The sequence below is a fragment of the Bemisia tabaci genome, chromosome 9 (assembly GCF_918797505.1).
Source record: "Bemisia tabaci chromosome 9, PGI_BMITA_v3".
Taxonomy (NCBI): Eukaryota; Metazoa; Arthropoda; class Insecta; order Hemiptera; family Aleyrodidae; genus Bemisia; species Bemisia tabaci.
In genome coordinates, this window is record NC_092801.1 from 708,842 (window position 1) to 735,719 (window position 26,878).

The following is a 26,878-nucleotide window of genomic DNA, read 5'->3' on the forward strand; positions in this document are numbered from 1 at the left end:
ACGGATGCCACGGTACCCACCGTTGTGGCTGAGACGCCGCGGGGGGGGGGGGGTGAGGCAAAGGAGATCGTTTTACAGGAAGTGTTGGAGAAAAAAGACTGTTGTTAAAGAAGTCCTCGCATTTCGGAAAATGCCTAGTTTACGCCCATGGTAGCAATTCAATCTTGGATGGCTTTCCTCTTGAAAATCTCCAAAATAGAACTGAGTCTCGTCGGAGGAAAGCAAATGCCCCTGAGAGGATAGGCAACCATCGACGTCGAAACTCGCTGGCGGGGGGGCTGGCGACCTCCTGGCCACACCGGGACCGGGAGCATCCGTCCTCTGCACAGCCGGCGGTGCAGATGGCAGCGTTGTTCCCTCTTCGGCCTCTGGTGCCCAGGCCGCGAACGGCGAAGACCGAGCCCGCCCTCGGCTGCTGTCGCTTCTCCTCGTCGTTGAGATTGTGCTGCGATGACGTCACGAACAGGATGTCCAACTTCGGACCGCCCCAGATGACCGATGTGACGTCACGTGCTGGCATCTTCACCGCCCGGAGTAGGGTACCGTTCCGCGTCGAGATTTGGTATACCTGACGGGAACACGTGGAAAGAGATCGGTTATGGTATGAGTCCATGTACATACAGGGTTATTCAAAAGTCACGCACCACTGGCCATGACGGGGGTGGCCATTTGAAATTTTGGAGTTGCCCCCTGCCCCGTCCCCCCGAGGGGATGAAAAACTGAAAAGCACCTGGGAAAGTTTCCCCCTCGATATGAGGGAAAACGTCTTTAACCGCAAGTCGACATCATAATTAGAGCTAAAGTAATGGCCAGTAGTGGTGCGTGACTTTTGAATAACCCTGTATAATAGAATGGATCACTAAAAAGGCGTAGAGTGCCTTGGTAGGGAGATAAAAATGGTTCGTAAAAATACAAAAAAAAAAGAAAAATGGTTCGTAAATTATATACAAGACGTCATTTAACACATCGTCACCTTCCGGCCAAAATATCACAAGCGCCATGCAAGGTTTCAAAATTTCCACCGTCATTTTATTTACTTTTTACAGGGATATTGTTGGTTGAATCTGTTTGAAAATTTCACTGGATTTTATCGGCAGCACAAAGAAAATTCAGTGAAATTTTTGGACAGCTTCGTTGAACAATTTCTCCGTAAAAAAATATAATGGCGGCAGACATTTTTAAACGTTGCATGGCGCTTGTGATACTTTGGCCGGAAAGTGACGACATGACCTCTGGGTCGATGGACATAAATGGGGATTTAGTGTCGCAGGGCGCCCGAGCGGGCTGTAAAAGCGACTTCTATGCATGTAAAAATAACTTCTCAAAATATATCCATGCCCAGAGTTCGAACCCTCTTATCTCCATTGCAGTGTTTCAAAATTGCCGTTCCTATTTTATTCTTTCGAAGAGACACATGCCGATTAGAGTACAGAAGTTTCCAAGAAAATACTTTGACAATCGTCCATGAGAAATAACGAGGCGACGCGACGTTGGACCGCTCATATGGCGTCGAAACACAACATGGGCCTTTTAAGCCTCATTTTTCGATGCTGCGATCATCCTTTAACGCGAGTTCGAATAATCGGACACGGTACGGCACGGTCGGTGTCGAACTCATATCAGCGCCTGCAAGACTGAAGGAATACTTCTCGCATTGCTCCAAACTTGCTTTTTGCGTTGAAGAGGTTCTTTTCAGAGTCGTCTAATAAACATATCTTACTGCTACTGGGCCTGTTGCAAACTTTTGCTAGAGAAAAAAATTGGCCTGAGCGAGAAAGTAAAAATTAAGTATGACAGACATTCTACAACGTTGGGAAGTTGTAGAATTACTGGTTTCGTACTTTGTTCATTAATATTGCTACACTGATTTTGTCCAAAACATGATCTAGAATAATTCTAAGAACGCTCATGAAATAATCTTGTCATATAAAACACCTAATCTTGACAATATTTTAAATACATTGCTGATTTAAGTTTTCGACACATTCTGAATAAGAAATACATATATGCAATGCCCTATCAACATTAACTTACATAAGATCCGAAAATGGCGGCAACCCATAAATTATCATCCACGTCCATTGCCATTCCATCCGGGAGCCCACTGACATTGTTCGCCTTGAAGTCGAATAAAACCGATCGATTACCTAGAAATGTTTCAATTCAAAGTCAGTTGAACCCTTTTTATGCGCTCAGAATTTGAAATAGAGTCAGGAATAGGGCATTTTCGGCGGGGAAAATGAGACAACTGTGCGTCTAACCTCGAGTTGCAATTTATGTCATTTTGACACCCACAAATTCAAAATATCGATGCTTTTGGGAAGAATTCAAAGTTTGAGGGCAAAAAAATGGGACTTATTTTTATGTATTTTAAACGCTAACAACATATCTCATGATGAAAAATAAGACTTGAAATTTTGATTGAATATTTTTTTTAAGAGTATCAAAAAGCATGCCACCGAGAACCAGAAATCTTTATTTTCGATCCAAAATTGAATATTTTCTTGCCTTTTAGGTTCCACTTTACAAGGCCCTTTGTCTTCACCAAGAAGAAAAGTTCGGTCATATGAACCGAATGTACAATGATCTATATCGGCCGTATTGTGCGATTCATGTAACCGCTCTCTTGGTTCCGGGAACCGTATTCTCGGTTAATGCAACCAAGCATTCAAATCAAGCAGAACTATATATAACGAAAAAGCCCGGTTCCGCGAACCGAGGGTACATTTTTCTGAACCGAGAGAGCAGTCCCATGAACCGGATAATACGGCCGATATTGAACTCCGTATATTCGGTCCATATGATCGAAATGTTTTCTCAGTGTTACTTTATCACATTTAAAATTTGATGCGACGGTTGATGTGTGTTTTTTTCTTTTTTCTACTCACTTATTTTGCCAATTTGGATGTTGTAGTCGAAGGAGTAAATTACTGCTCGTGCGGTCTCGGCAAGAAACAATTTGTCATTGGCGGAGTTCCATGCGATCCCGTTGTAAATCGCACCATCCTCGTTATCAATGTCCTTTTCAAAGTTGCAACTTTGTTTTGTGTAATGAAACAAACTGGCATTTCCTTTTGTGTCTATAAAAAAGGATTGAAATTTAATAAATATCACCGGAATCTCAAGAAAGCAAGGATACTCTTTTCAGAGAAATATAACTCTCAAACCCCTGTGAACTTTCATGATTGACCGTGAAGAACAAATATGTCTGTTGACACTGTTTAAAACCTCGGGGTATAATCCAGATTTACTTTGAAAGAGCGGACTTAACTCTCAGTAAGAGATGATTTCTCTCTGTAAGAGAAGAATTCACACCACTCAAAGTAGAAGATTCAACCTCCAACCCATATCATTCTAATAGTTAGGTGGGAAAAAGGCTCAAATGTGAGATGCTTTCAAAATTTCATTTGATATCCTTAACGAAATAAAGACGGAATATTCTAGTGTGAAAAGTGAAACGAGTTTTAAATGAGTTAAGTAAAATGCGGGAAAATGAGTTTATATTCTTTGAAAAACTAATCAACGGAAGTTCTTGAAAACTGCCTTGATTTTTTATTCTCTGTTAGTAGAATATTACAGGGTGTACCAAAAGTCCGTCCCACCCCTGCTAACTTTTGAACGAATTGAGCTAGGGTAATGAAACTTTGGGAATGTTCCTATCTCAAAGGGGACCATCTTTTGGGGGGGTCAAAATTTTGGTCCCCCCTCAGGGGGGGCGCGGGGGGCCCCCAACTTTTTTTTTTCAAATGGCAACCCCTATCTTGTGATACATCATTTGAAAGAGCATAAAAAATTAAGAATTTTGGCGCAAACCGCAGATCAATATCTTAATTTTTGACCGAGTTATGATAGGTCAAAGGTCAAATTTGACCTATTTTCAAAAAATCATAACTCCGGTTCAAATTATCGTAAAGAAAAAAATAAAACGGGAAAATTTACCAAATTGTGTCCGCTTTTAAGTAAAAATTGCAGAAATCACTTCGATTTAATTTTAAGGGGGGGCTCGGACCCCCAAATACGTCAATTCAAAGGTCATTCAATTTTCCCGCGAAATAAGCCAATTTACCCTAGATTTGCCTCCACATTATCTCAGTAAGGCCAAAATCAGTTCAACATTACGTTGGCAAGTCCCCAAATTTCGGGAAAAGTTAAAAAAAAACGAAATTTAAGGTGATTAAATTTGACCGTTTAAATTTCGTTTTTTTTTAACTTTTCCCGAAATTTGGGGACTTGCCAACGTAATGTTGAACTGATTTTGGCCTTACTGAGATAATGTGGAGGCAAATCTAGGGTAAATTGGCTTATTTCGCGGGAAAATTGAATGACCTTTGAATTGACGTATTTGGGGGTCCGAGCCCCCCCTTAAAATTAAATCGAAGTGATTTCTGCAATTTTTACTTAAAAGTTGTTTAATTTTCAAGCCATTAAGTTGGCTAATTCTCTTCAAAAAAAAATTTTAAAAAAAATAAAAATAAAGCAATAGTGAAAATTTTGAAATACCGTAAGGCTATCGTGCTAAGGAAAAAACGACGTGTAAACAATTTGAGCGTTACCAAATTTCCTCCGATAAAATATTTCTTTTTGGGGAGGTTACGAATATTTTCTCGTGATTATTTCAGAAGATCTGATGGCGAATAACATTCTCTGAAAAATTCGGTTAAAATACTCATAAATTTACCTGAAAATTCATATCTTAGCAGAGAAAATCTGGCAACGCCAGATGGCTCATACGGCGTTCTTCCTTCGCACAGCACGATTTGGCACTTTGGCCATTGATTCAAACCATCATGGACCCTCAACAGCTATTCAAGGAACGAAAATGAAACCCCCAGCGTGAGAATAATCGAAGATTTGGTTATTATTACCCCTCATAAGTCACTTCTTCGTATCTCATGACGTTTTTATCTATCCTTCGCTTTAAGAAGTTTGACTTATACCCAGTTGCGAGGCGCGAATGATCGATTATCGATATTTCCCCGTTTGAAGCTATGTTAAAGAATCGACCATTAAGGTGCTCGTTGCCAACATCCTGTTTATCTAGAGTCCCTTTTTACCGAGAGTTAAGACAATGTGCATCCATTTCTGATTGGTTGCCGTATATTTAAGGCCTCCACAGTGTCACACACGGGAATAATGATTATACATTTTCACCAATTGCAAAATTTGGAATGGACCGAGGAATTACGGGTTCAACAAGGAACGGAGAAAGGAATTTGAGAATGAGCCGATCAATGATGACGAAAAACGTTCAATTTGTGTAATCTTTATTCCCGTTTGTGACTCCATGAGGGGGTGTTGTCTTAACTTAAAAGGACTCTAGGTTTATCGATCCTTTTCCATAGGTTTAAATGGTAGATCATTCGATATATCGCAGCTTACCCATGAATAGCCTCTGGGCGCAGTCAGCTTTTCCATCGTTGAAGACAGTCCCAGCCCCAGCGTCTTCGTCGTGGCGGCCGAGGATGTGGACCTCTGCGTGGGGAATGTAGCCGTCCCAATACATTTTCGCCGAGTATGGCCCGAGTCCAATTATGTACCAGTCCGGCTGGTTCGACACCGGAACTACCGAGCCTAAAACATGGTCTGTAAATAAATGAAGAAGAATTGTAGGAAAAGTAAGGAGCCGCCCATAAATTACGTAACGTTCTAGGAGAGAGGGGTGGGGGAGGGGGAAAAGCTTCGAGGAAAGCGTTACGCCACTTTGTTTTTATGTACGTGTTCCATACTGCCGTGCTAAGGAAAAACGTCGTATGAACCTTCAGGAGTTGCCAAATTTCCTATGGTAAATCACGAATTTGCGGGAAAATTTGTAAAGAATTTTCCTACAATTTTTCAGATGAAAGTCGCAATTTCACCTTAAGTTCCTGAAAATTTCAAAGAAAAATATTCGTAACTCTCTTCGAAAATAACTATTTTCTGAGAGGATATTCGGCAACTCTTGAATGTTCACACGGCGTTCTTCCTTAGCCAGACAGCATACATACAAATACTCAAATTTTGATAGCTGAATTTCTTGGATACTGGTATCAGCGCAGTGAGCAACTATTCGTGTTCCACTGTTGTGAATGTTGCCTACGCAGTCAGTTTCAGGCGTTTTTTGAGCTGCAAGTTTGCTCAGAGATATTGTTAACGTCTTTATCAGTGAATCAAGACGCGTGGACCGGTGGTATCAGGGCAAGTTTCGCTGATCACATTACCCTGTGTTGATAAATAAAATAAATTAATGATATAAAATTAATGAAGAATAATTAATTAAGTCTAAAAGTCTCAATCTTGCGCTTCTATCGAAAAAACGGTGACCTCAACTTAACATTTCAATGCAAACTGCCTGCATGAGCTGAACACTCTCCCCCCTCAGTTTTGCACTGGTACTCATTAGAATTAACCCATTTATTTTTGAGACTCTAATAATTATAATTTTTTGAGCTTTTTAGCTTTGTTTTTCCCGCGAAAGGTGTGGACTCAGTACCATTTCTCCACCTTGTTATATAGATATAAGCACGTCACGCCACTGTTCAAAGGGCTAACTTTAAGAAGAACAGCAAAGTCAACTAGGCTCTTATTGGCTGATTTGAGATGTTATTCAAACGTCCAACGTGTTCCATATCAAAGTTGGAGAAGAAATATTGTCTTGTAGAACTTGAGTTCTCTGGTCTATGGACACATTGACGCTCCAATTTATCTCGTGTCTGCTCAATAGGACGGGACACCTACCGAGAGAGCAAGTGCAATATGTCGCATTCCACTTTAGATGATGACGACAAACTTTTCCCACGTACGTGTCGACGAAGAAAAGGCTCCGGCTCGCCGAATCGTAGTGAGGCGCCTCCGTGTGGCAGAAAGTTCTGTACTCGGATTGGCCAACGGCCACCTCGATTTTTTCATTGGCCGTTTGTGTGGCCAATAGGAGTAGTGATACCAACGGGAGCATTGAATTCCTGTCAAAAACAAGAAGCGAATTTTCGCGATCGAATGTCATTCATCAAACGAATTGATCAGTGCTGATGTGATGCCGATGATCGGTGATATCAGGAGCCAATCAGAGCTCAGATTTTTTTCTTAAATGAAATTAGAAATTGCGAAAACACCAGACTTGAATTGACAAAACACAACAACAGAAAGAGATGACAGAACAAAAATTTTGGTGAGAGATGAAGTTTCTGACATCGATTGCATCAATTCAAAAATCGAATTCAAGTCCCGAGGTGAATTCGAAATTTCAAATTGATGGATTTCAACGGTCTCTGGTGAGACCAACGAAGAAGTCGAATATCATTGAAAAAAAATGCACAATCGTCGAATATCATTCAACGGTGAATGATATTCGATCGCGAAAATTCGCTTAAATTATTCTAGAATTGAGAATTGCGACGGTGAAACTGTAAAAATGCGTATCTCGGTTGCGGTGTTTCGAAATCGCCGCTTTTATTTTACTTTTTAAACGCAGATCGAACCACCATCATGACTCAAAGTTTTCACAGAATATCCTGTATGAAGAGAATAAAAATCACTAAAATTTTCAAAAAATGACGTTGAGTAGTTTTCCAAAGAGCAAATAAAGTATGACAAGAAGAGTGGAACGCCGTTAACCGTGATACGCATTCCTGCAGTTTTACCATCATTTGCATGCACCATTGTTCTTATCATGACATAATCAAGTGTTGCACATTAGTTCCATTAAAATTTTAAAACGCTGAAAGTTTTTACTTATTTTACTTGCTGTACCTGGTTCTGAGGAGAAAAATTAAATGGTTGACTTCACAAGTAAAATCAAGGAAATTCTCAGGAATACCAGTAAAATTGAGACATTCTTTAAGAATGAAAAATCTGGTTTGAAATTAGAAATTAGAATCAAGGTGTAAAGGTAAAAGCGTCACTGTGCAAATTTTTCCCATGGCTCTCTACGTCCATTTACCTCAGTAACACATAGTTTTCTCTGCTTCATATTTGATAACTTCATCAACATGAAAGCACCTTTTTTTTAAATTTTCATAACGCGTTTATTCTCTCTCAAACTTCAGATCAAATACAATCACGAGTCCTATATTTTATGCGTTACCTGGCGACCGAGGACACACGCTGCCGTGATAGCGACAGAGCAGTAATCGCATGCTGGGATGAGCCTCGACACACATAAAAGCATGTGCTAACCATGGCTCATGCAGAAATGCATTTACTATACTCTCTTCGTTATCACGGCAGCACGGCTGGATAGGATGGTCTCGTATTTTATTCATGCGACAGTGATTTTTTTATCGTGGATAATTTCATTTCTCTGAAGCGAAATAGATAATATAAGAGCAGGCCGGGCACGAGAGAGAATTTCGTCATTTTAACCTGAAATGATAACAACTCGACTTTCAGGTGAAATTTTAATTAATAGGACGCTAAAATACGGCGCATTTTTTGTGCTTGGTTTTATTTCCGCGGTTCAAAGGATTTCATGTAGATAACTCTCAGTGGCGAGGCGTGAATGATCGATTTTCGATATTTCCGCATTTGAAGCTATGGTAAAGAATCGACCATTAGGGTGTTCGTTGCGAACACCCTGTTTATCGATCCTTTTCCATTGGTTTAAATGGCAGATCAATCGATATATCGCAAAGCACGCCACGCCATTGCCCTAAATGGCAATTAGCATATCATACACCCATGATACGCTTTGTTAGAATTTCTCTGTTTTCTCGGATAAAGGCGTTGAGTTTTCATTCGTGTTTTTTAATTTATTTTTTTAATTTATTTTATTTTTTAGGAGGGGGGTCATATTTACCGAAATTGCGACAATGGCAGGTCCAAAAGGCAGATAAACACGAGGTATAAGTTTAAATACAATATAGACTGTTCTTGGCATAAAATACGTTGCTGACGATGAAACAATCACACACACATAAACGAGGGCGACTTAGAGATAATTGAGAAATAAAAAGAGATATGAACAAAGCGAAATAAAAGAGAATAAAAAATAAGATTTAATCAATACAAAAAAATTTGCATGCAGTTACTTAATTTGAGTTAAAAAGGTTTTTGCCATACTCAAAGTTAAAGTTTTACTCGTAATATGCCATCAGTAATGACTGACATCTTACGAGGAAAATCTTACTTGTTACGATGATGTACTCTGACCGAGAAACGAGGCAACGTTGGAATGCTCGTACAGCGTCGAAACACAACATTGGCCTTTTAAGCCTCATTATTCGATGCCTCGATTATCCTATCGCGAGTTCGAATAATCGCGCAAGAATTTACGCAATACGCATACACATGAACGCATATTAGCGCCTGCAAGACTGTATGAATACTTCGCGCATTGCGCAAAACAGTGCAGTCGGCGTGAGGAATACTTCCCGCATTGCGCGCATAGCGCTTGAATTGTTATGATTTCTCGGTGTCAGTAGACCTACCACCCACGGCGCGGTGGGCACAATATGCAACCAGTTTACAACGTGAGTCTGCAAACCTCGCAGGATTGTGAAGATTTTCCTGCCTTCTGTTAACTTTCCCATCATTAAATGGATTGCATTTTGCAAAAAGGAACCAAGAGCATTGCAATGGTGCTAAGATTTTGTAACTTTTTTTTGTCTTGGAGGAAAACCCTGATCATTCATATACATTTTCTATTATAACACGCTAAAACCTGTAAATTTAAAACAAAAATTATCATATAAATTTCGTATTTTTGCATGATTTCAGTAGTTTTATTGCAAATGGTGAAGTTGCATAATCTTAGCAACATATGGCGTTGCTCCTGGTTTCAGTGGCGTGGCGTGAATTGTGATATATCGATTGTTATGCCATTTAAACCTATGGTAAATAATCGATTATTAAGGTGTTCGCTGCGAACACCCTGTCTATCGATCCTTTTCCATTTGTTTAAATGGCATAAAAATCGATAAATCGCAAAGCACGCCACGGTTCCTTTTTGCAAAATGCAATCCAAATATTCCCCACTGCACCTCATCGACTGGTCATTCAGACGAATTAGCCATCAAAATTTGCCAGTTTTCGTTGCAAATTTCATGCCGACTTCTGTGTGTAGCTTTTTAAAAACATCGATTTAAAATAAAACATAAAGGTGGTGCATAATGTTGCAATCAGAGATAAATACGTTTTCTTTCGCGAGCACCCGTCGGCACTTGAATGCATTCATCTCTTAAATAACTTGAACATGGTTGTTATACGATTTTTTACACGTAGTTTTTTTCAGAGGTTGGCGGTCGCGTATCGGTCACAGGCCCCTAGTGGCATACTAATTTGATAACGAGGAGATGTCCGTCTCCTCTCAGCAATCAACGTTTTGACTCTTAGTGAGAGTGAACCAATGGAAAATGGCTCCTTTGATACAAAAAAAAACTACTGGTCCGTCAAGATATCCAGTTTTTGGGATATTCAAAATAATGTATTTATTATATTTTTAAGAAAATCCATCAAAATGTGTCTTTATTTTTAGTTTCGTGTTATATACATTTTTTCGATCTCTTTATTTCAGGCTGGGTGACAGTGGACTTAAAGCTCTATCACTTCAATCATGAAAATTAGCAATCGATTTTGGCATCAATCAATGGTGAGTAAAACCAAGAAAAGTGTTTTTTTGTTCCAACTGGGTTCAGGGGCCATGGAATGTGTATAGGATGCCTAAGGGATTTAAGCTAAGTTATTCCTCTTCTACGTAGTCTCTTTTTTCAACATTTCCAGTTGTAAATTTAAAATCAAGTGCATTTTGTTCTTTAACATGTGTTTGATGGATTCACTGTTTCTTGGATATTTACGATCAAAACTGTATCCAGTGAAGATGACGCGCAAAGTGACTGTAAAAAATTATCCCACAATCACCTATTTTTCCTTTTTGTGGGAGGAGGGGGGGTCGTGTCTTACCCATGGTGACGTCAAAAATGAGGTTGCTTTTACCCTAATTCATTAGAGTTTATATCCCTTTTTCCCCCACAGTGAGACATGAGAGAGAACCATGCACAGAGGTAGCATCCCTTTCGCGAAAAATCCAGTTTTCCCATTTTATCTTGCCGAAGGTTCCGGAGTTCCCAAAATTAGTTCTGATTTCCAGACGTTTCGAGAAAAATCTGATTATTTCACAAATTCCGGGAAAGCATTCTAAAACACGCCCGGATCGTCAAATAAGAAAAAGTGAACATCAGATTTGATCGAATAATTGGTCAAGCTAACGGAAAACCCAAAATTTACTGGACAATCCTTAAAATAGCTAGAATTTCGTAAATTGCAAAAGTTCCGGAAAATGTCGAAAGTTCCCCGAAATTCGGGACTAGTTGCAGAAAATAGGAACACTGGGAAAATCTCTATTTGAAGATTGAGGGAAATTCTGTCTTGCTAAGGAAAAACGCCGTATTAGTCTTCAGACATTGCCGAATTTCCTTCGATAAAAACAGAATTTACTGGGAAAATTGTAAATATTTTCCCCCAAAATTTTCAGACAATTCGGTACGCAATTTAATCTAAGATATCTGAAATTCTCAAGGAAAAATATGAGTGAATTGCGTCAAAAATACATGTTTTATGAAGGAGAATTTGGCAACTCTGGAATGTTCATACGGCGTTCTTCCTTAGCACGGCAGAATTCACCTGGAGTCTCGAGTCGTGGATTTGAGCTGCGCCCGAGACTTAGAGCCACCCTTTGGGATCTTCCGATAAGGTTTAAGGATTATCTCTCCATTGGATTCGTCTGTTTGGCGCTCCTTTCCGGCGGAAACGCGCAAGGGGATGCCGCCGTCGAACTGGAACAGAGCAGACTTTGTAAGGGATGACGAATTTCCTCCCTTTATTGGTTCCCCGCGATTCTAGATTTCCAGAGTTCGTTTTCCTGGGACAAGATCCAATCGACACGCGGCATCGAAGCGCTGCTCCACGGGAGGGGATAAACCTCGGTTATCTATCGTGCGCACGAAAGGAAAATCTCATATCAACGTTCAAGTGTTAGCAAATATTTGCTGATAAAACATTAAGCGAATTTTCGAGATCGGATATCATTCATCAAACGAATTGATCAGTGCTGGGTGATGCCGATTATCGGCGAAAGCAGGAGCCAATCAGAGTTTAGATTTTTTTAAAATGAAATTAAGAAGAAAATACGGAAACACGAAACCCTAAAACACAGCGAATTGCAATAACAGCAGACTTGGATTGACAAAACGCAAAAACAGAAAGAAATGACGATTCAAAAATTCTGGAGAAGGATGAAGTTTGTGGCATCGATTGCATCAATTCAAAAATCGAATTCAAGTGTCCCGCGGTGAATTCGAAATTTCTGTTTGATGGATTTTAACGGTCTCCGATGGGACCAACGAAATAGTCGGTTAATATTAAAAAAATTGCACAATCGTCGAATATCATTCAACGATGAATGATATTCGATCGCGAAAATTAGCTCCTTTATTTTTGAGAAAATTACGGTTGTTTGGATGTTACCAAATTTCGGGTAAGCCATTTATTTTAAGGAGGTACGTTTGGTTATCTATCGTGCGTAGTAACTACTAGAACTAGAATATACTAGAACAACTCACCGGAGATCAGGTAGAATATGCATACAAAATTCCAAGTTTCGGCGTGGCTTGGTTTTATGATACAAAAATAAAAATTAAAACATTAAAGAAAATTGGACAACGTCTGATGCACTTAAGCTGATTCCGATCAAAACTGTTCAACCAATGCATTCCTTAATAGGACGTATTTCTGCCAAACAGAACTATGTGCATTAGGACATGAGCCCTGAGACCCATAAGAATTATGCATAACAAGGCTCGAGCCATAATGCACATAGTTCCGTTTGGCAGAATTCCGTCCAATTTGAAGTCCACTGTGCGACAAAACGGAACCGTTAGGAAACAATAGCTCGGCCGGGTTTCTTGGCATTTGAGTATTTTTCTTACAGCGCTGAAACAAACTTTCGTCAGCAAGTTGCGTTTCCGAAAACCTTAAAAAAAATGAACCCGGAAGCAAAACAAGCCATTTCAAAACTTTACCGTCATCGCACCAGGAATCGCGTGCGTCAATCATGACGATTTCTCACTCATTCCACGGCCATAGAAACGGTTTCGATTTGCTTAAAGCTTCAAATGATTACATTTGTAGATTCTCAGCTTAAGAATTAAGTATGGTAATTAAATGGTGTTTCTTGAATATCTGAGTCAGAAATATCTTTAAGATGACAAAATCAAAAAAAAATATTCAGATGTCGAGTTATGAATATTTGATTTTTGTCCACAGAGGGCCGCACTGTGCGTCGGAGGGGGGGGGGGGGGGGGGTGGCGTGCTGCCAGTGCGAAACGCACACTGACGCCTACAAACCTAGAATGATACTTCACGCATTGCGCAATGCTTGAAGTATCCCTTTAGGTTTGGAGGCGTCAGTGCGCGTTTCGAGCTGGCAGCGCGCCATAAACTTGTCCACAATGAATAGATCAGGGTGTTAAAATGCAGGCAATTTCACATCAAATTCGAAATTAGCGACTCCAAAAAACATTAGTTACGAAACTTTCGTGATCTTTCAGTCATCAACCGACTAATATCTTCCTCCTCTTGAGTTTTGGAGCATAAGTGCGCCTCGGGCGGCGGCGCTCATGAAATTCTCCCCTGTGCTCAATCGGTCCTGGTCGGAAACAAATAAGACTGTCTGCTGTTGATAAAAAAGAACAAAATGTGTGCACACAAACTCTATAAGAATGAAAATCCACTTGCTATTTGGCGAGGTGGCTCTTCGTTCATTTTTATCGACAGCAAACAGCCGTATATGTTTTCGGTCAAGACTGCGAAGTTGTTGAAATTTAAATTTCGCGTCAGCGGGACTTGAGGGCGAGCTCTGGCCGAGGAAGTCGGGAAGTGCATACCTACTTACCTCGTCAAACCAGCGGGCTGATTGTTGAAAATGATAGACAAAACTCTAGACAAAGAAGACAAGTATTATATGGAGGGATCCTATGGGTGAAAGAGTGATTACAATTGACACAGCGAGGTAATAGACTAACTGGTAATAGACTAACTGACGGCAACTTACAAGAGACCCGATAGTTAGTCAACCTTTTCCTCCCTTACCTAGTCTATAAGAACCACACAAATTAACCATTAGGCTCGCTCCATGCTCCCTATGGCTTCTTTTGTCTATAGCTTTGTCTATTAATCTCAACGATGAGTCCGCGGGTGGACATTCAGAGGATGTTTTCAGTCGCGAGAGCAGAATAGACAGGACTGAAACAAGGTCTGGGCTAATGAGAACTCATCTGAAAAACACGTCGTTCTCGCTAATTCGTTTCGTTCAGACTTTTCCCCGGGGACGTTCACCGCTGAATAAATTCCCGACTAAGTGTGGTCGCTCGAAACGGGAATCCTTCGCATGTTAAACCCATCAGCGAGAGGAAGACTCGGAGGAAAAAAGGTTGAGAAGTGTGGCCCCGGAGGGGGGGAGGGAGGGGCGGGAAGGGTTGTCGCTGAGTGCAAAGCCAATAAATTCGGAGGCGAAGGTTTTACTGCGCGGCCCAAGAGACCGCGTTTAGCCGCGACGAAAGGTTTAACTCCAGGGCTGCCGATTCGTCATCAGTCGTCGGTGAATATGTTCCCATACCGTCCGCTGGGTTGTCTTAGAGTCCCTTTATACTGAGAGTCAAGACAACACCCCTCATGGAGTCACAAACGGGAATAAAGATTACACAAATTGAACGTTTTTCGTAATCTTTGATCGGCTCATTCTTAAATTCCTTTCTCCGTTCCTTCTCTCATTCCGTTTGTTCCTTGTCGAACCCGAAATTCCTCGGTCCATTCCAGATTATAATCTTTGCAATTGGTGAAAATGTAATCTTTATTCCCGTTTGTGACACTGTGAAGGCCTAAAATCCGGTTGACCAATCAGAAATGGATTCGCATTGTCTTGACTCTCAGTATAAAGGGACTCTAGGTTGTCTGCTGAGCTGCCGTGCTAAGGAAAAACGCCGTATGAACATTCGAGAGTTGCCAAATTGCCTCCGATAATATGTTAATTTTTAAGGAGATGAATATTTTTCCTTTAAATTTTCAGAAACTATAGATTGGATTGCGAATGAAATTCTGTGAAAAATCGGGAGGAAAATTTCAGCAAGTTTTCAGCTGCCGCGCTAAGGGAAAACGCCGTATGAACATTCGAGACTTGCCAAATTGTCTCCGATAATATGTTAATTTTTAAGGAATGAATATTTTTCCTTTAAATTTTCAGAAACTGTAGATTGGATTGCGAATGAAATTCTGCGGAAAATTGGGAGGAAAATTTCAGCAAGTTTTCCAGGAAATTAGCATTTTATTGAAGGCAATTTGGCGACGTCTGAAGGTGCATACGGCGTTTTTCTCTAGCACGGCATTGAGAAAGAACGCTGTAAGAACATTTAAATGTTGCCTAATTTCCCCCGACAAATATTTGTTTTGGAGGGAAATTAATAAATTAAATTCATTTTTTCCTCGAAAATTGCATGTTGACAGTGAAGCGAGACCGCGTACCTTTGTTTGTGACGTTGCAGGTTTCCTGGCATAGTTTATTCCGTAAATGAAAAACCAATCAACGTCAATTCTTGAAAGCTTCTGTGATTTTCCTTCTCTGTACGAAGAGAACTCTGCAAAAATTTCAAGGAATGATATAGATTTGATCTCCTTCGGAAAAAAAAATACAATGGGAGTGGCTATTTTCAAACACCGCAAACAAGATACGCAATCTAGAAGTTTTACCGTTGATATGTTTTGGATTGAACTGCGACCGAATTGCACACGTATAACAAATTGGAAAAAAATGCTCAGAATTATCCCAACAGATTCGTTTTTTATCGAAGGAAATATAGCGATTTCTACAAAATCATACGGCATTTTTTCTTAGCACGGTACTAGGTATAACCGTGTGGAAACAACCTTAGGTAGTGGAAAGGGAAACACATAATAGGGAAGTTCCGCCGAGTTACCTAAGTGCAGTAAACCCAGAATTTCGACATACCCTGGTGAAAATTGGCGATAAGAGCTGCGTTTCAAAATACCATAGGAATTCTTATAGCCGGCTAAAGAAGGCTACAGAAAATCATATAGCTGGCTGTAGCATGCGGAGAAAATCATACGGCCGGGCTATACGAAGCGATAAAAAATTATGCGGCCGGCAGCTATAGTTCCTATCGGAATAGCATGCTTTGGAAATCATTAAGTTTGATACGGAACCACCTTTGTATTTACAAAACACACATTATATTTTCCTTTAACACATATTTTTTTCATCAATTAAAATGAGAATAATCCATACAAGATGTGCAAACATCAAAATCAATAACGCTGACTCCGCCAGAGTAAATATTAGAGCCTAACACAAAGCGGAGCGGCGACGCACTGGCGCCTACAAACCTAACAGGGATACTTCACGCAGTGCGCAACGCGTGAAGTATCCGAGTTAGGTTTGTAGGCGCCAATGCTTCGCGCTGGCTGCCCGGTTGCCGCGCCGCAGCGTGCCACGGCGCTTGAAGCAACTATTTCACACCGGAGGTATTGCACAGTATCATACAAAACTGAAGGCGCTCTAATATATTCGGAATGGTAGGCATCCATCAAAAGGACAGAGCTTTCCTCGCAAAATAAATCAAGATACTACGGCCAAAAAAAGAGCAGTAGTCCAAAAACTCACCAAGTCCTAGCATCCGTAATTAGTAACGTTTAGCATACACTTTATCGCCTGGCTGTGAGTTGCTTAATCGCCATCGGCTATAAAAGGCTATAATAAATTGTGTAGCCGGCTATAGAAGCTATTGGAAATCTTACAGCCGGCTGTAGGTCTATGGTATTTTGGAACACAGATTCCACTGCCAATTTTTACCAGGGTAGAGTTCCCAAAATTCGACGAATCAAAAATAGGTTAACTAACTGATAAAAAAACAACCAATTTTCGTCTTTTTTGTAAAAAAAAAAACCTTACGATTGTGTTAGGAATATGAGGGTGCAAATACTAACGTAATTTCAGAGAAATAGCAGTAAGGTAACATAACGGCTCGAAAGAGCTGCATTTTATTCCTGTCTTGATTAATTGTACCTTTTACTTCCGATTTCGAACCTTAGAATGTTATTTTTTGACTTTGTTGATCGGCGTTGCATTATGACACTCATTTACAGCCCTTCAATACTCCTTATTTAAAAAAAAAGCACCATTGATGAAACGGAACTGCGTGCTAATTTCGCCTTCAATTTCCATGCTAGGCCAAGAAACATCCTTCGTGCAGCAACAGTTATCTATTCGAAAATTCGCCCCCGCTATTTTTTTTTTTTTTTTTTTTTTTTTTTACAAATGGTGCCTTAGGCCTTGTCTCCACGGGACGTTTTCATGGGATTTGTCCCAAGTTCGAATCGCAGGAATGAAACTTCTGGGATTTTTCCCAGTTACCGTCTCCACGGGACGGGGCTCATACAGTCCTGCGACTAGTTTGCGCGGGAAGAAAAAGTAGTTAAAGTCGAGTATTTAACCGGTATTATAATAATAAATGCACTCAATTGACAATTAGACACATTATTTTAACTAAACAAACATGAACAATGTAGTAATGAATAAAATATCGCACAATTCGTTTTCACTTCTTCTTCTTCTCTCAGTGGGTCCTAGGGGTACAAGCACCATACATGGTACTGGGAAAAATATTGATTAACTCAATATTTTTCCCAACTTCGCAAGTGGGATTTTTCCCTGGGACAAATCTCGTGAAACGGCTCGTGGAGACAAGGCCTTACAATAAGGGCTAATTTCGTTGTTGGAGTTGAATCCGAATTAGACAGGTAGGATTTTGTGGAAACTTGATTTCGACAACTCGGTCGATACTGCTCTCTTCGGTCTCGTCGGAGCGAGGTCTATTTCCCGCAAATACAGCCGCAAATACCCCGGAGAGTGTACCCATGCAACCAGTGGCGTGGCGTGCTTTGCGATATATCGATTGATTCGCCATTCAAACCTATGAAAAAAGATCGATTATCAGGGCGTTCGCAGCGAACACCTTAATAATCGATTTTTTGCCATAGCTTCAAATGGCGAGATATCGATGATCGATCATTCACGCCACGCCACTGCAAGCAACAGTTCGAAACCCCCACCAAACCTGCCTTCCAATCAGCTTTTTGGCCGTGTGCGGGCGGCCCGAAGGGATCCCACGAGTTTGCAGACCGGCAACTCCGGGGGGCTATTTACATTCTCGGTGTTGACCCGCGTCGCCGTGTGTCCCTGCGAACAAACATCGGCCGGTCCCTCAGGGATCGGCAGCCCGGCCCGGCCCGCGTTTTGTTAATGACTGTCGCGATGGATGCCCGCGTCACACTCGATTTTGAAACCGCGTAAGTCGAATTTCTGATGAGCCCCGATACCTGATTACTCTTACGCGTTTCAGAGTACCGTGAAATTGACTCGGTGGCTTTTCGCTACACCCTGCTGCGCGGAGTAAATTACCCAAATCTCATGTCTAATCGAATGGGCTGCGTGTCGAGCCTCTAATGGTTGGCGGGAGCACAGTGGATCGAGTCAACCGAAGAGATTGGAAATTACATTTTGGACTAAAACTGCAAATTTTGATGTTAAATTCGTCACATTTTAAATTTTTAGGGGTGTTTTTGGAAGGAAATTTTACGAAAAAACCAATAGAGCCACTTTTAAAATCTTAAAGTTTTGTATGAATGGAGATATAGGCGTTTAAAGTTTCCAAATCTTGTCCGACCTCTCTCATCGACTCGGTCCACTGTGCGGCAATGCGGCATCCTAAGAGATGTGTCGATTATCAGAGCTGATGGATGCTGCTGTGGTCCATGTAAATTCTTTTGGAGTCGAGTAACGTTCCCTCAACACTTCGGATTCATCAATGAAACATGGTGGTGCCTCATACTGCCGTGCTAAGGAATAACGCCGTATGAGCCTTCGGACGCTGCCATATTTCCTTCCATGAAATACGACGAATTTACTGGGAAAATTGTTAACATTTTTCTTCTAATTTTCAAAATAATCTTGTTCGCAATTTCATCTAAAATATCCGAAAATTTTAAGGGGGAATAGGGTTAACTTTCCCCGAAAATACATGCTTTATCCGGAGAAATTTCAACACTTTCGAATGTTCATACGGCGTTCTTCTTAGCACGGGAGCATAGGCGTATACCTATAGTCCACGCCACGAAAAGTGGCGGGTGAGGGGCGGAGACAGTCGGCCGGTCTAGTCTATCGTTGAAGGGATGAAGGGTAAGTATTGGCCCAGTCGTTACCCCGTTTCAACTACGGGCCAATACCTGCGCTTCAACCCTTCAACGATAGACTAGACCGGCCGACTGTCTCCGCCCCTCACCCGCCACTTTTCGTGGCGTGGACTATAGGTCATTTTGCTAGAGGAGGGGGAAGCCAAGCTTCCCTACCATTGGAGGGGAGGTGGGTATGGAATACTCCTTAGCCCAAGGGGGGTCTAGGAGGCCTCCCCCGAAAATCTTGACAATTTTAACTCTATTTGGACTATTTTAAGCTACCATGGCGCAGGTTTTCCATCGAGCGTTCCAGCATTTCAGCCCGTGAAACAATGCTCACAGTCCGGAATTTCCACCCGCAACCACCTGCTTACACTAATTCATCTATGCCTTCTTTGCCTGCATTAATTTCAATATTCAGCACAATAATTATTTTTTTCAAAGCAATGATTCATTTTAAAAGCAAAACTAGGATAACATACTTTGCCAAAAAAAAAAAAAAAAAAAAAGTGCGGAATTAAACCACTAGACAAGACTAGATATTTAGGGTTAAAACACATGTTGTACTTTGATACATCCCCCCTTCTTAAACTCCTCCGCGTGATAAAAAAAAATTTGATACATTGTCTCGTACTTCATTGTAAAACTTGGCTTATAAACCAATTGGTGGTTCGTATGGAACACCATAATTAGTTGTATATGAACTAATGATTTTCGGTCTGTGAACCATATTGTGGTAGCTTGTACCATAGTATGGTATATATACCATAATTAAGGTATATGTGCTATTATTACATGTTGCCTTCACTACTATTTGTGGTGTTCCATACGAACCACTAATTGGTTTATAAGCCATAGATTTTTCTCCGTGTGTCAAAAAACTAAACAGGAAATTAAATGTAGAATATTTGTGCGAAAATGGAGTAATAATTCTTACCAATCGAATAACGAAACGATCATCGTCACCTAGGTTCACTTGGTAGGACGGAGACGCGCACACCGTAACCGCAGACGATATAACCATAATTTTCCGAGGCAATGATATCCGCGCTCATTAATAGGCCCACTCGAGCGCCAGAAAAACTCCTCTTCCATTGATGCAAAATCTACGCCAAAAATGACGAAATATTTAAGGAATCACTTCAAGGAATCATAAGTATTCTGCCATGCTAAGGAAGAACGCCGTATGAGCCTACAGCCGTTGCCAAATTTCCTTCGATAATATACAAATTTATTGGCAAGCTTATGGATATTTTTTTTCCAGTTTTATAGTAAATTTTGTTTGCAATTTCACCTAAATTTTCTGAAAATTTAAGGTAAAATATTAAGAACTTTCCCCGTAAATAAATATTTTATCGAAGGAAATTCGGCAACTCTCGAATGTTCATACGGCGTTTTTCCGTAGCACGGCGGTATTGCCGATAATCTAAATAATAGGAGTCTATCAGGCTAAAAAGAAGGCTGTATGCCTTTGAACGTTATCAAATTTAGTTACATAAAAAAACGATTTTTTTACGACACTAATGAAATTTATTTATATTTATATTTTAATTTTTTTTAAAAAAAAAATGTAGAGTAGTTTTTTATTTAAAAAATGCACTATGATAGACGATTCCCATACGTCACAATAGCAGTGCACATTATTTGACTTGAGCCATCTCAATGACTTTGGTGCGTGTCAGAGAGATAAAAAAGCAGCGACGGCTAAGTTTTCACTTTTTGGCCTTGCAAATATAATAAGCATTGAAAACTTAAGAGGTGGGGAGTATTAGAGTTGACCAAAAATCGCCAATGTTAACATCATTCAAAACAATGTTTCGCTCAAAGGAAAAAATAAGATATTATGAAAGTTGCGTCCATTTCTGAAACTCGTTTCTTGGTGCATAGTGAAATAGATTCCTGAGATGTTCCACGGTCGATTTTGAACCAACATATTCAGAATACATTCATCTATAAATTCCTTTTTTACTGACGATTTTTGTTCATTCTTGGAAAAATTCAAACGCTTTGTTAGCCTATTCTCAAGGAGCATCCTACCCTTCCTTCTACGGAATAGATTATTAGTAATCCCTTCGCATTACTGTCTTTCTAAGATACGGCTACTTAGTCATAAATTCGAGCTCAATTTAAGCACTCCGAACACTTATAACAGACAGGCTCTTTAATATGATTAAACACTGATTAAAAAAAAATACACACATGTGTTTTTGAGTGCGTTTATACTTGCACAGCACTCAAACACTCATTTTAACAACAATTGAAAGATCACTAAATAGGAACATTTCGAGGAAGAAAGTGGTGTGCGAAACCTACGTAGTATTAAAATCCTTGATGATAAAATCAACAAAAGATTTGATGATTCACTCAATATACTACACTTTGAGTGGTACTTATTTCGCACATTGCGTTCATGCTTGCAGCTCTTAAAATTTGATGGAGGAGGATAGTCTGAGGTGTAAAAGATGCTGTATGAGCTCCTTGAATTTTAGTTATTTTCTGATAGATCTGTTTTATCCTTGTAATACTCGGACATCTCGGCAAAGATGATATTAGCATGAGTAAAATAGCTTCAACATACAATTCATCGATTCAATCAGCATTCCAAGGAATACTTTTTATGGGAAAAGAGTTGCGATAAAAGTGTACGCAAATTGGAGAGGGAGCAAGTTAATAGTGTTAAGTTAATAGTGTGTTGAATGTACTCGTTTAAAACCCGGTCGATTATAACCAGATTAACAATAATCTACAAGGAATATGTATTCAATCATGTTTTTTCGTAGGCCACCACCAATCTACAGTTTCTATATCGTTGTTAAAAATTCAGACTTTTTCTATTCGAACAGTGGTTTAGAATGCTTTTTTCCTTCACGCGAATCGAAGTAAATGAAGAGACTTACCTTACTCAACAGCAGTTTGTCTGGCGAATGTTGTTACTTCACATGCTTGAGTGACTTACTTTTCCATTTTCCTCACATTGTTACAGACTTCTACGATCAAAGAGAGCTATTCTCGAGGAGTTGCCAAATTTACGTCCAGGTTTCGAATATCGAATCGCGGCACCGCTCCGTGTGTAGTGCCGTGCTAAGGAAGAACGCCGTATGAACCGATAGGCGTTGCCAAATTACCTTCGGTAAATCACGAATTTTTGGGAAAGTTTGTTCATGTTTTTCCTCCAATTTTTCAGACAATTTTGTTCTCAATTTTATCTAAAATTTTATCTAAAATATCTAAAAATATCAATGTACGCCCTCATACGTTGCCAAATTTCCTCCAGTAAAAACCGAATTTACTAAGAAAATCGTGATTATTTGTTTCCAAAATTTTCACAAAATATTGTACGCCATTCAATCTTAAATATCTGAAAGTTTTAAGGAATAATATGATACTCTCCTCAATTATACATGTTTTATTCGGGGAAATTAGGCAACTCTCGAATGTTCACCCGGCGTTCTCCCTTAGCACGGCAGTGTAGAAATCTGTAGGGGAAAGCGCGCATCCCCATTTCGATGTGAGCCGAGGAAAGCATAGCTTTATACGGAAATAACTACCGTGCTAAGGAAGAACGCCGTATGAACGTTCGAGAGTTGCCAAATTTCCCTTTATAAAACATATATTTTTGACGACATACATGCAAATTTTTCTTTGAAATTTTTCAGATATTTTAAATGAAATTGCGCGTCGGAAAATTTTGGAAAAAAATATTCTCAATTTTCTCAGTAAATTCAGCTTTTTTCGAAGGAAACTTGGCAACGTCTGAAGGCTCATACGGCGTTCTTCCTTAGCACGGCAGAAAAGGGCTCACATGGACATTTATATGCTCTCTCCTGTCAGAGGAGCAAAAAATTATGGTATACTTGCCAGATGCACACTGGCAGATAGTCAATAATTCCAACTTAGATTTCATTTCTTGGATTTTCCCTTACTTTTGTCGGATTAATGACCCAAATGTAGAAGCTCTCGGTTGGATATTTGGACGTATTTCTGCCAAACGGAACTATGTGCACCAAGATATGAGCCCTAAGACCCATAAGAATATATGCGTAACAGGGCTCACGTCACAATGCACATAGTTCCGTTTGGCAGAAATACGTCCATTTGATAGATTTACAGTTTTTTCAGGCTTTTTGGCAATGGATACGATACACGTTTGTTTTGAAATAGGATCATAGCTAATAAAACATAGATTATTCGAAAGTTCGATGATAGAACATGATGTGAAAAACTCTGCATTGTCAAATTTATAGAAAATTGGTGTTTTGCTGTATTTTTCTTTTCTAAGTGCTTGAACACTCAGAAATCTTCAAAATCATGCAAAACTCTAAAAGTTTTAAACATTTGCCATTCTCCTTCACATTTGACAAATTCCACCTCTAGTCTGTGACAAATCCAAAAGAATCGAATGTTGAAAGCTCAGGCTGCACATTATATTTATTTTTTTATTCGTGGCAAAAACGACGAATAAAGAATGGGTATTGGAGAAAGCAAAAACTAATCGTTTTATTTTAAAATTTTTGAGAAAAATATCTTAAAATATCAATATTCACCACACGTTTTTTATCAGAAAAAACCAAATTGTAGTGACTTGTTATTTAACTGGTTTCCCAATATGTGAACATATGCATCGTGCACTATGAAAAACTAAGAATTAAAGTATTTAATCTTCATTTACAAACGGAACGAAAGTGAGACATCATGAATTTTCAACTTGATGCAAGGGAGTGACGTTAATAGTTGGCTGACGCTTTGATGCAACAATACGTGCTCAGTCGATATCCGCGTTGCCTATCTAATTTGATGACGGCGTTTTGATTTTGTCAGCCCGCGCTTGCCGCGAGCCTCTGAAATTGATAAACAGCAACGGAGGAAGTTTGATAGAAATACGTCCGATGGAGGTATTGCATGTGTGAGGAATTTGCGATTTGACTTTTGATTCTTGTATAAAAGTTCGCTAGAAACACGATGGTGCCACTGGTTTTCTCTGAAATCAACTCTCAAGCTCAAAAAAAGCTTTCAAGTTGAGGCCAAAATGGAGGGGATATCAAACCCTACCCTGAGAGTCCACCTCTACATCAAGACAAATGCTCCATGCAAAGATAGGGAACAAATACATTTGCAGGGTTGCCGTGTTTTCAGTTTTAGAGTCCCCAAATAAAGTGGCAGCCCTGTCAATGTGTTTGCACCCTATCTTGGCATGGAGAGTTAGTCTTGATGTAGAGGTGGACTCTCAGGATAGCGTGGGATATCCCCTCCATTTTGGCCTCAACTAGAGAGCTTTTTTTGAGCTTGGGAGTTAATTATAGAGACAACCAGTGACATCATCGTGTTCCTCGCGAACTTTTACAAAAGAATCAACAGTCAAATCGCAAATTCCTCACACATGCAAAATATCCATAGATGTAGCAGTTGGAGGATTCCATTAACAACCCACCTCTCTTCTCCCGAAGCATGATATTAGAGTCTCTTTTCGAACGATTTGGCAATACCATGGAAATCCGGCGAGCAAGGAAATGCGGCGCAGTGCAGACAAGAGATCAAGGGTGCGGGTTTGCATCTAGGTGCGGCATCTCCAAGGACGAAGATTCCAATAAAAAATGATCTCGCAGAAAAATATGTTGCGGTTTCCTCGCTTCACAACACCATTGTTGGACCCGACCGTCTCGGCCATTCACTCTGGGGGCCACGCTGCTGTACTAAGGAAGAACGCCGTATGAACCTTCGTCAGTTGCCAAAATTCCTTTGATAAAATGTGAATTTCCTCGCGTAAACTTGTGAATATTTTCCTCCCAATTTTTCAGATAATTTTGTTCGCAATTTCACCTAAAGATTTGGAAAATTACAAGGGAAAATATTCACAGCTTTTCTAAAAAATAAACATTTTATCGGAGGAAATTCGGCAACTCTCGAATGTTCATACGGCGTTCTTCTTTAGCACGGCAGTAAGGAAGAACGCCGTATGAGCCTTCAGACGTTGCCTAGTTTCCAACGCTAAAAACCGAATTTACTGAAAAAATGGAGATGTTGCATGTGTGAGGAATTTGCGATTTGACTGTTGATTCTTATGTAAAAGTTCGCGAGAAACACGATGGTGCCGCTGGTCTTAACAATTTAATTATTAAATCAGGGATCAACTTTTTTCCGTGTTCAGCGCGACTCACCTCGTGGTTTGAATATTTTAAAGAATGTCTAAAAGAAATTTGATAAAAAACATTTTCGGAATGTTTTTGAAGAGTTGACGCTCTCCAATGCGTCTGCAACTGTTTTATTTTCCTGAGGCCGAATTCAACAAAAATTTGAACAGAGTCACCACAAAAAATGACCCATTTCTCTCTATTTCTTGTTTCGGATTCATGTAATAATAAATAAAAAAAACACGAAAGGTTAAGTAAATCTTGCAAGCTCAACAGGACTCATTTCATACAGTGCTCTCATGTGTCGCAATAAAAAATGTTTGCGCCAATTCTCCATTCACTGGAAAAAAAACCTGCTTGGACCAATGCAATGGTGCATTGACTCAAGAGTCCAGGTGCATTAAAAGCGGCGACAAGAAACATGCTTCTTGGATCTAGCATCCGAAAGTTGTTGAACCAAGAAACCTGGTTTCTTAATTTAAAATTCCATCGTTTCTTGGATCAAGATTTCTGTTTTCTTAGATCAGGATTTCCAAAAATTGATCAGGAGCGCACTCTACTTGTGAAGAGTACAAGTTTTCTGTTCACACATCATCAACTATTTAGTGGTTTATTCAGTACATACAAGTATTACACAAGTTAATTAGAGAGACAAGAGACATATATTAACACAATTTGACTTACCAATCGAGAGATGTTGCGGCGTAAAATCTCGAGCGGACCTGTGGAGATTCGAACCCACGGCGCGCGGCGACTGGATTCACAGCCGAGCGCTCTACCAACTGAGCTATAGCTGCTGATGAAGAGTGAGGTCGAAATATCCCTACAAACCCTTCTAGGAGCGACTAGTAGTTATGCAGCTTGTTCTTCGTCCTTACTACTTCATTCAGAGCACTTAAACCTTTTCGAAACTAAAACTTTCTAAGTTTCATCCGTAAAGTTATTTTTCAGCCCTCGTATTTTGTCCTTTAAAATACCTAGAAAGTATGAATTATATAAAGCTACTGTACCGAGATTTCAACAGGTTCAATCCTGTCGCGTGACGTCACAGCATTATAGATGAAATTTCAGGTTTTAGGGGGTATTTATCGACGGATTTACTTGAAACTTTCTGACCGGGGGTACTTTTCGACGGGAAACTCGAATTTTTGGTCAGATTTTCAAAATTTCAAAATCCAAGATGGCGGCCGTGGCCTAAAATGCTAAGTCGGCTCCTGTTCGCTCGATTTTCGTGAAACTCGGTTTCCGGGGGTACTTTTCGACGGGAAACTCGAATTTTTGGTCAGATTTTCAAAATTTCAAAATCCAAGATGGCGGCCGTGGCCTAAAATGCTAAGTCAGCTCCTGTTCGCTCGATTTTCGTGAAACTTGGTTTCCGGGGGTACTTTTCGACGGGAAACTCGAATTTTTGGTCAGCTTTTCAAAATTTCAAAATCCAAGATGGCGGCCGTGGCCTAAAATGCTAAGTCAGCTCCTGTTCGCTCGATTTTCGTGAAACTCGGTATCCGTGGGTACTTTACGACGGGAAACTCGTATTT

The 26,878-nt window shown here is 40.0% G+C and overlaps 2 protein-coding genes across 4 annotated transcripts in view; one reads left to right on the forward strand and one right to left on the reverse strand.

The window, feature by feature from the left end:
• Positions 1-26,878, forward strand: part of LOC140225501 (uncharacterized) — a 129,432-nt gene that overhangs the window by 95,478 nt on the left and 7,076 nt on the right. For all 3 annotated transcript variants that reach the window (XM_072304626.1, XM_072304625.1, XM_072304627.1), the window contains one exon: positions 10,487-10,561. The gene's annotated coding sequence lies outside the window, so the exon portion shown is untranslated. The remainder of the gene's footprint in view (positions 1-10,486; positions 10,562-26,878) is intronic.
• On the reverse strand, positions 140-22,191 carry LOC109039019 (regucalcin). The gene is made up of 7 exons (XM_019054343.2): positions 22,110-22,191; positions 20,150-20,318; positions 6,715-6,938; positions 5,380-5,583; positions 2,889-3,080; positions 2,035-2,147; positions 140-568 (listed from the first exon to the last, which is right to left on the reverse strand). Exons 2-7 carry the CDS (start codon positions 20,170-20,172, stop codon positions 140-142), a joined length of 1,185 nt encoding a protein of 394 aa, XP_018909888.2. The 5' UTR covers positions 20,173-20,318; positions 22,110-22,191.

Coding starts and splice junctions, on each gene's coding strand:
- LOC109039019 (XM_019054343.2), bottom strand. CDS start 20,172: ATGATCGTTTCGTTATTCGATTG. Junction 3,081..5,379: donor CGCCCAGAGGCTATTCATGG/GTAAGCTGCGAT, acceptor CCTTTTTTATAG/ACACAAAAGGAAATGCCAGT. Junction 2,148..2,888: donor CATCCAAATTGGCAAAATAA/GTGAGTAGAAAA, acceptor AAACATTTCTAG/GTAATCGATCGGTTTTATTC.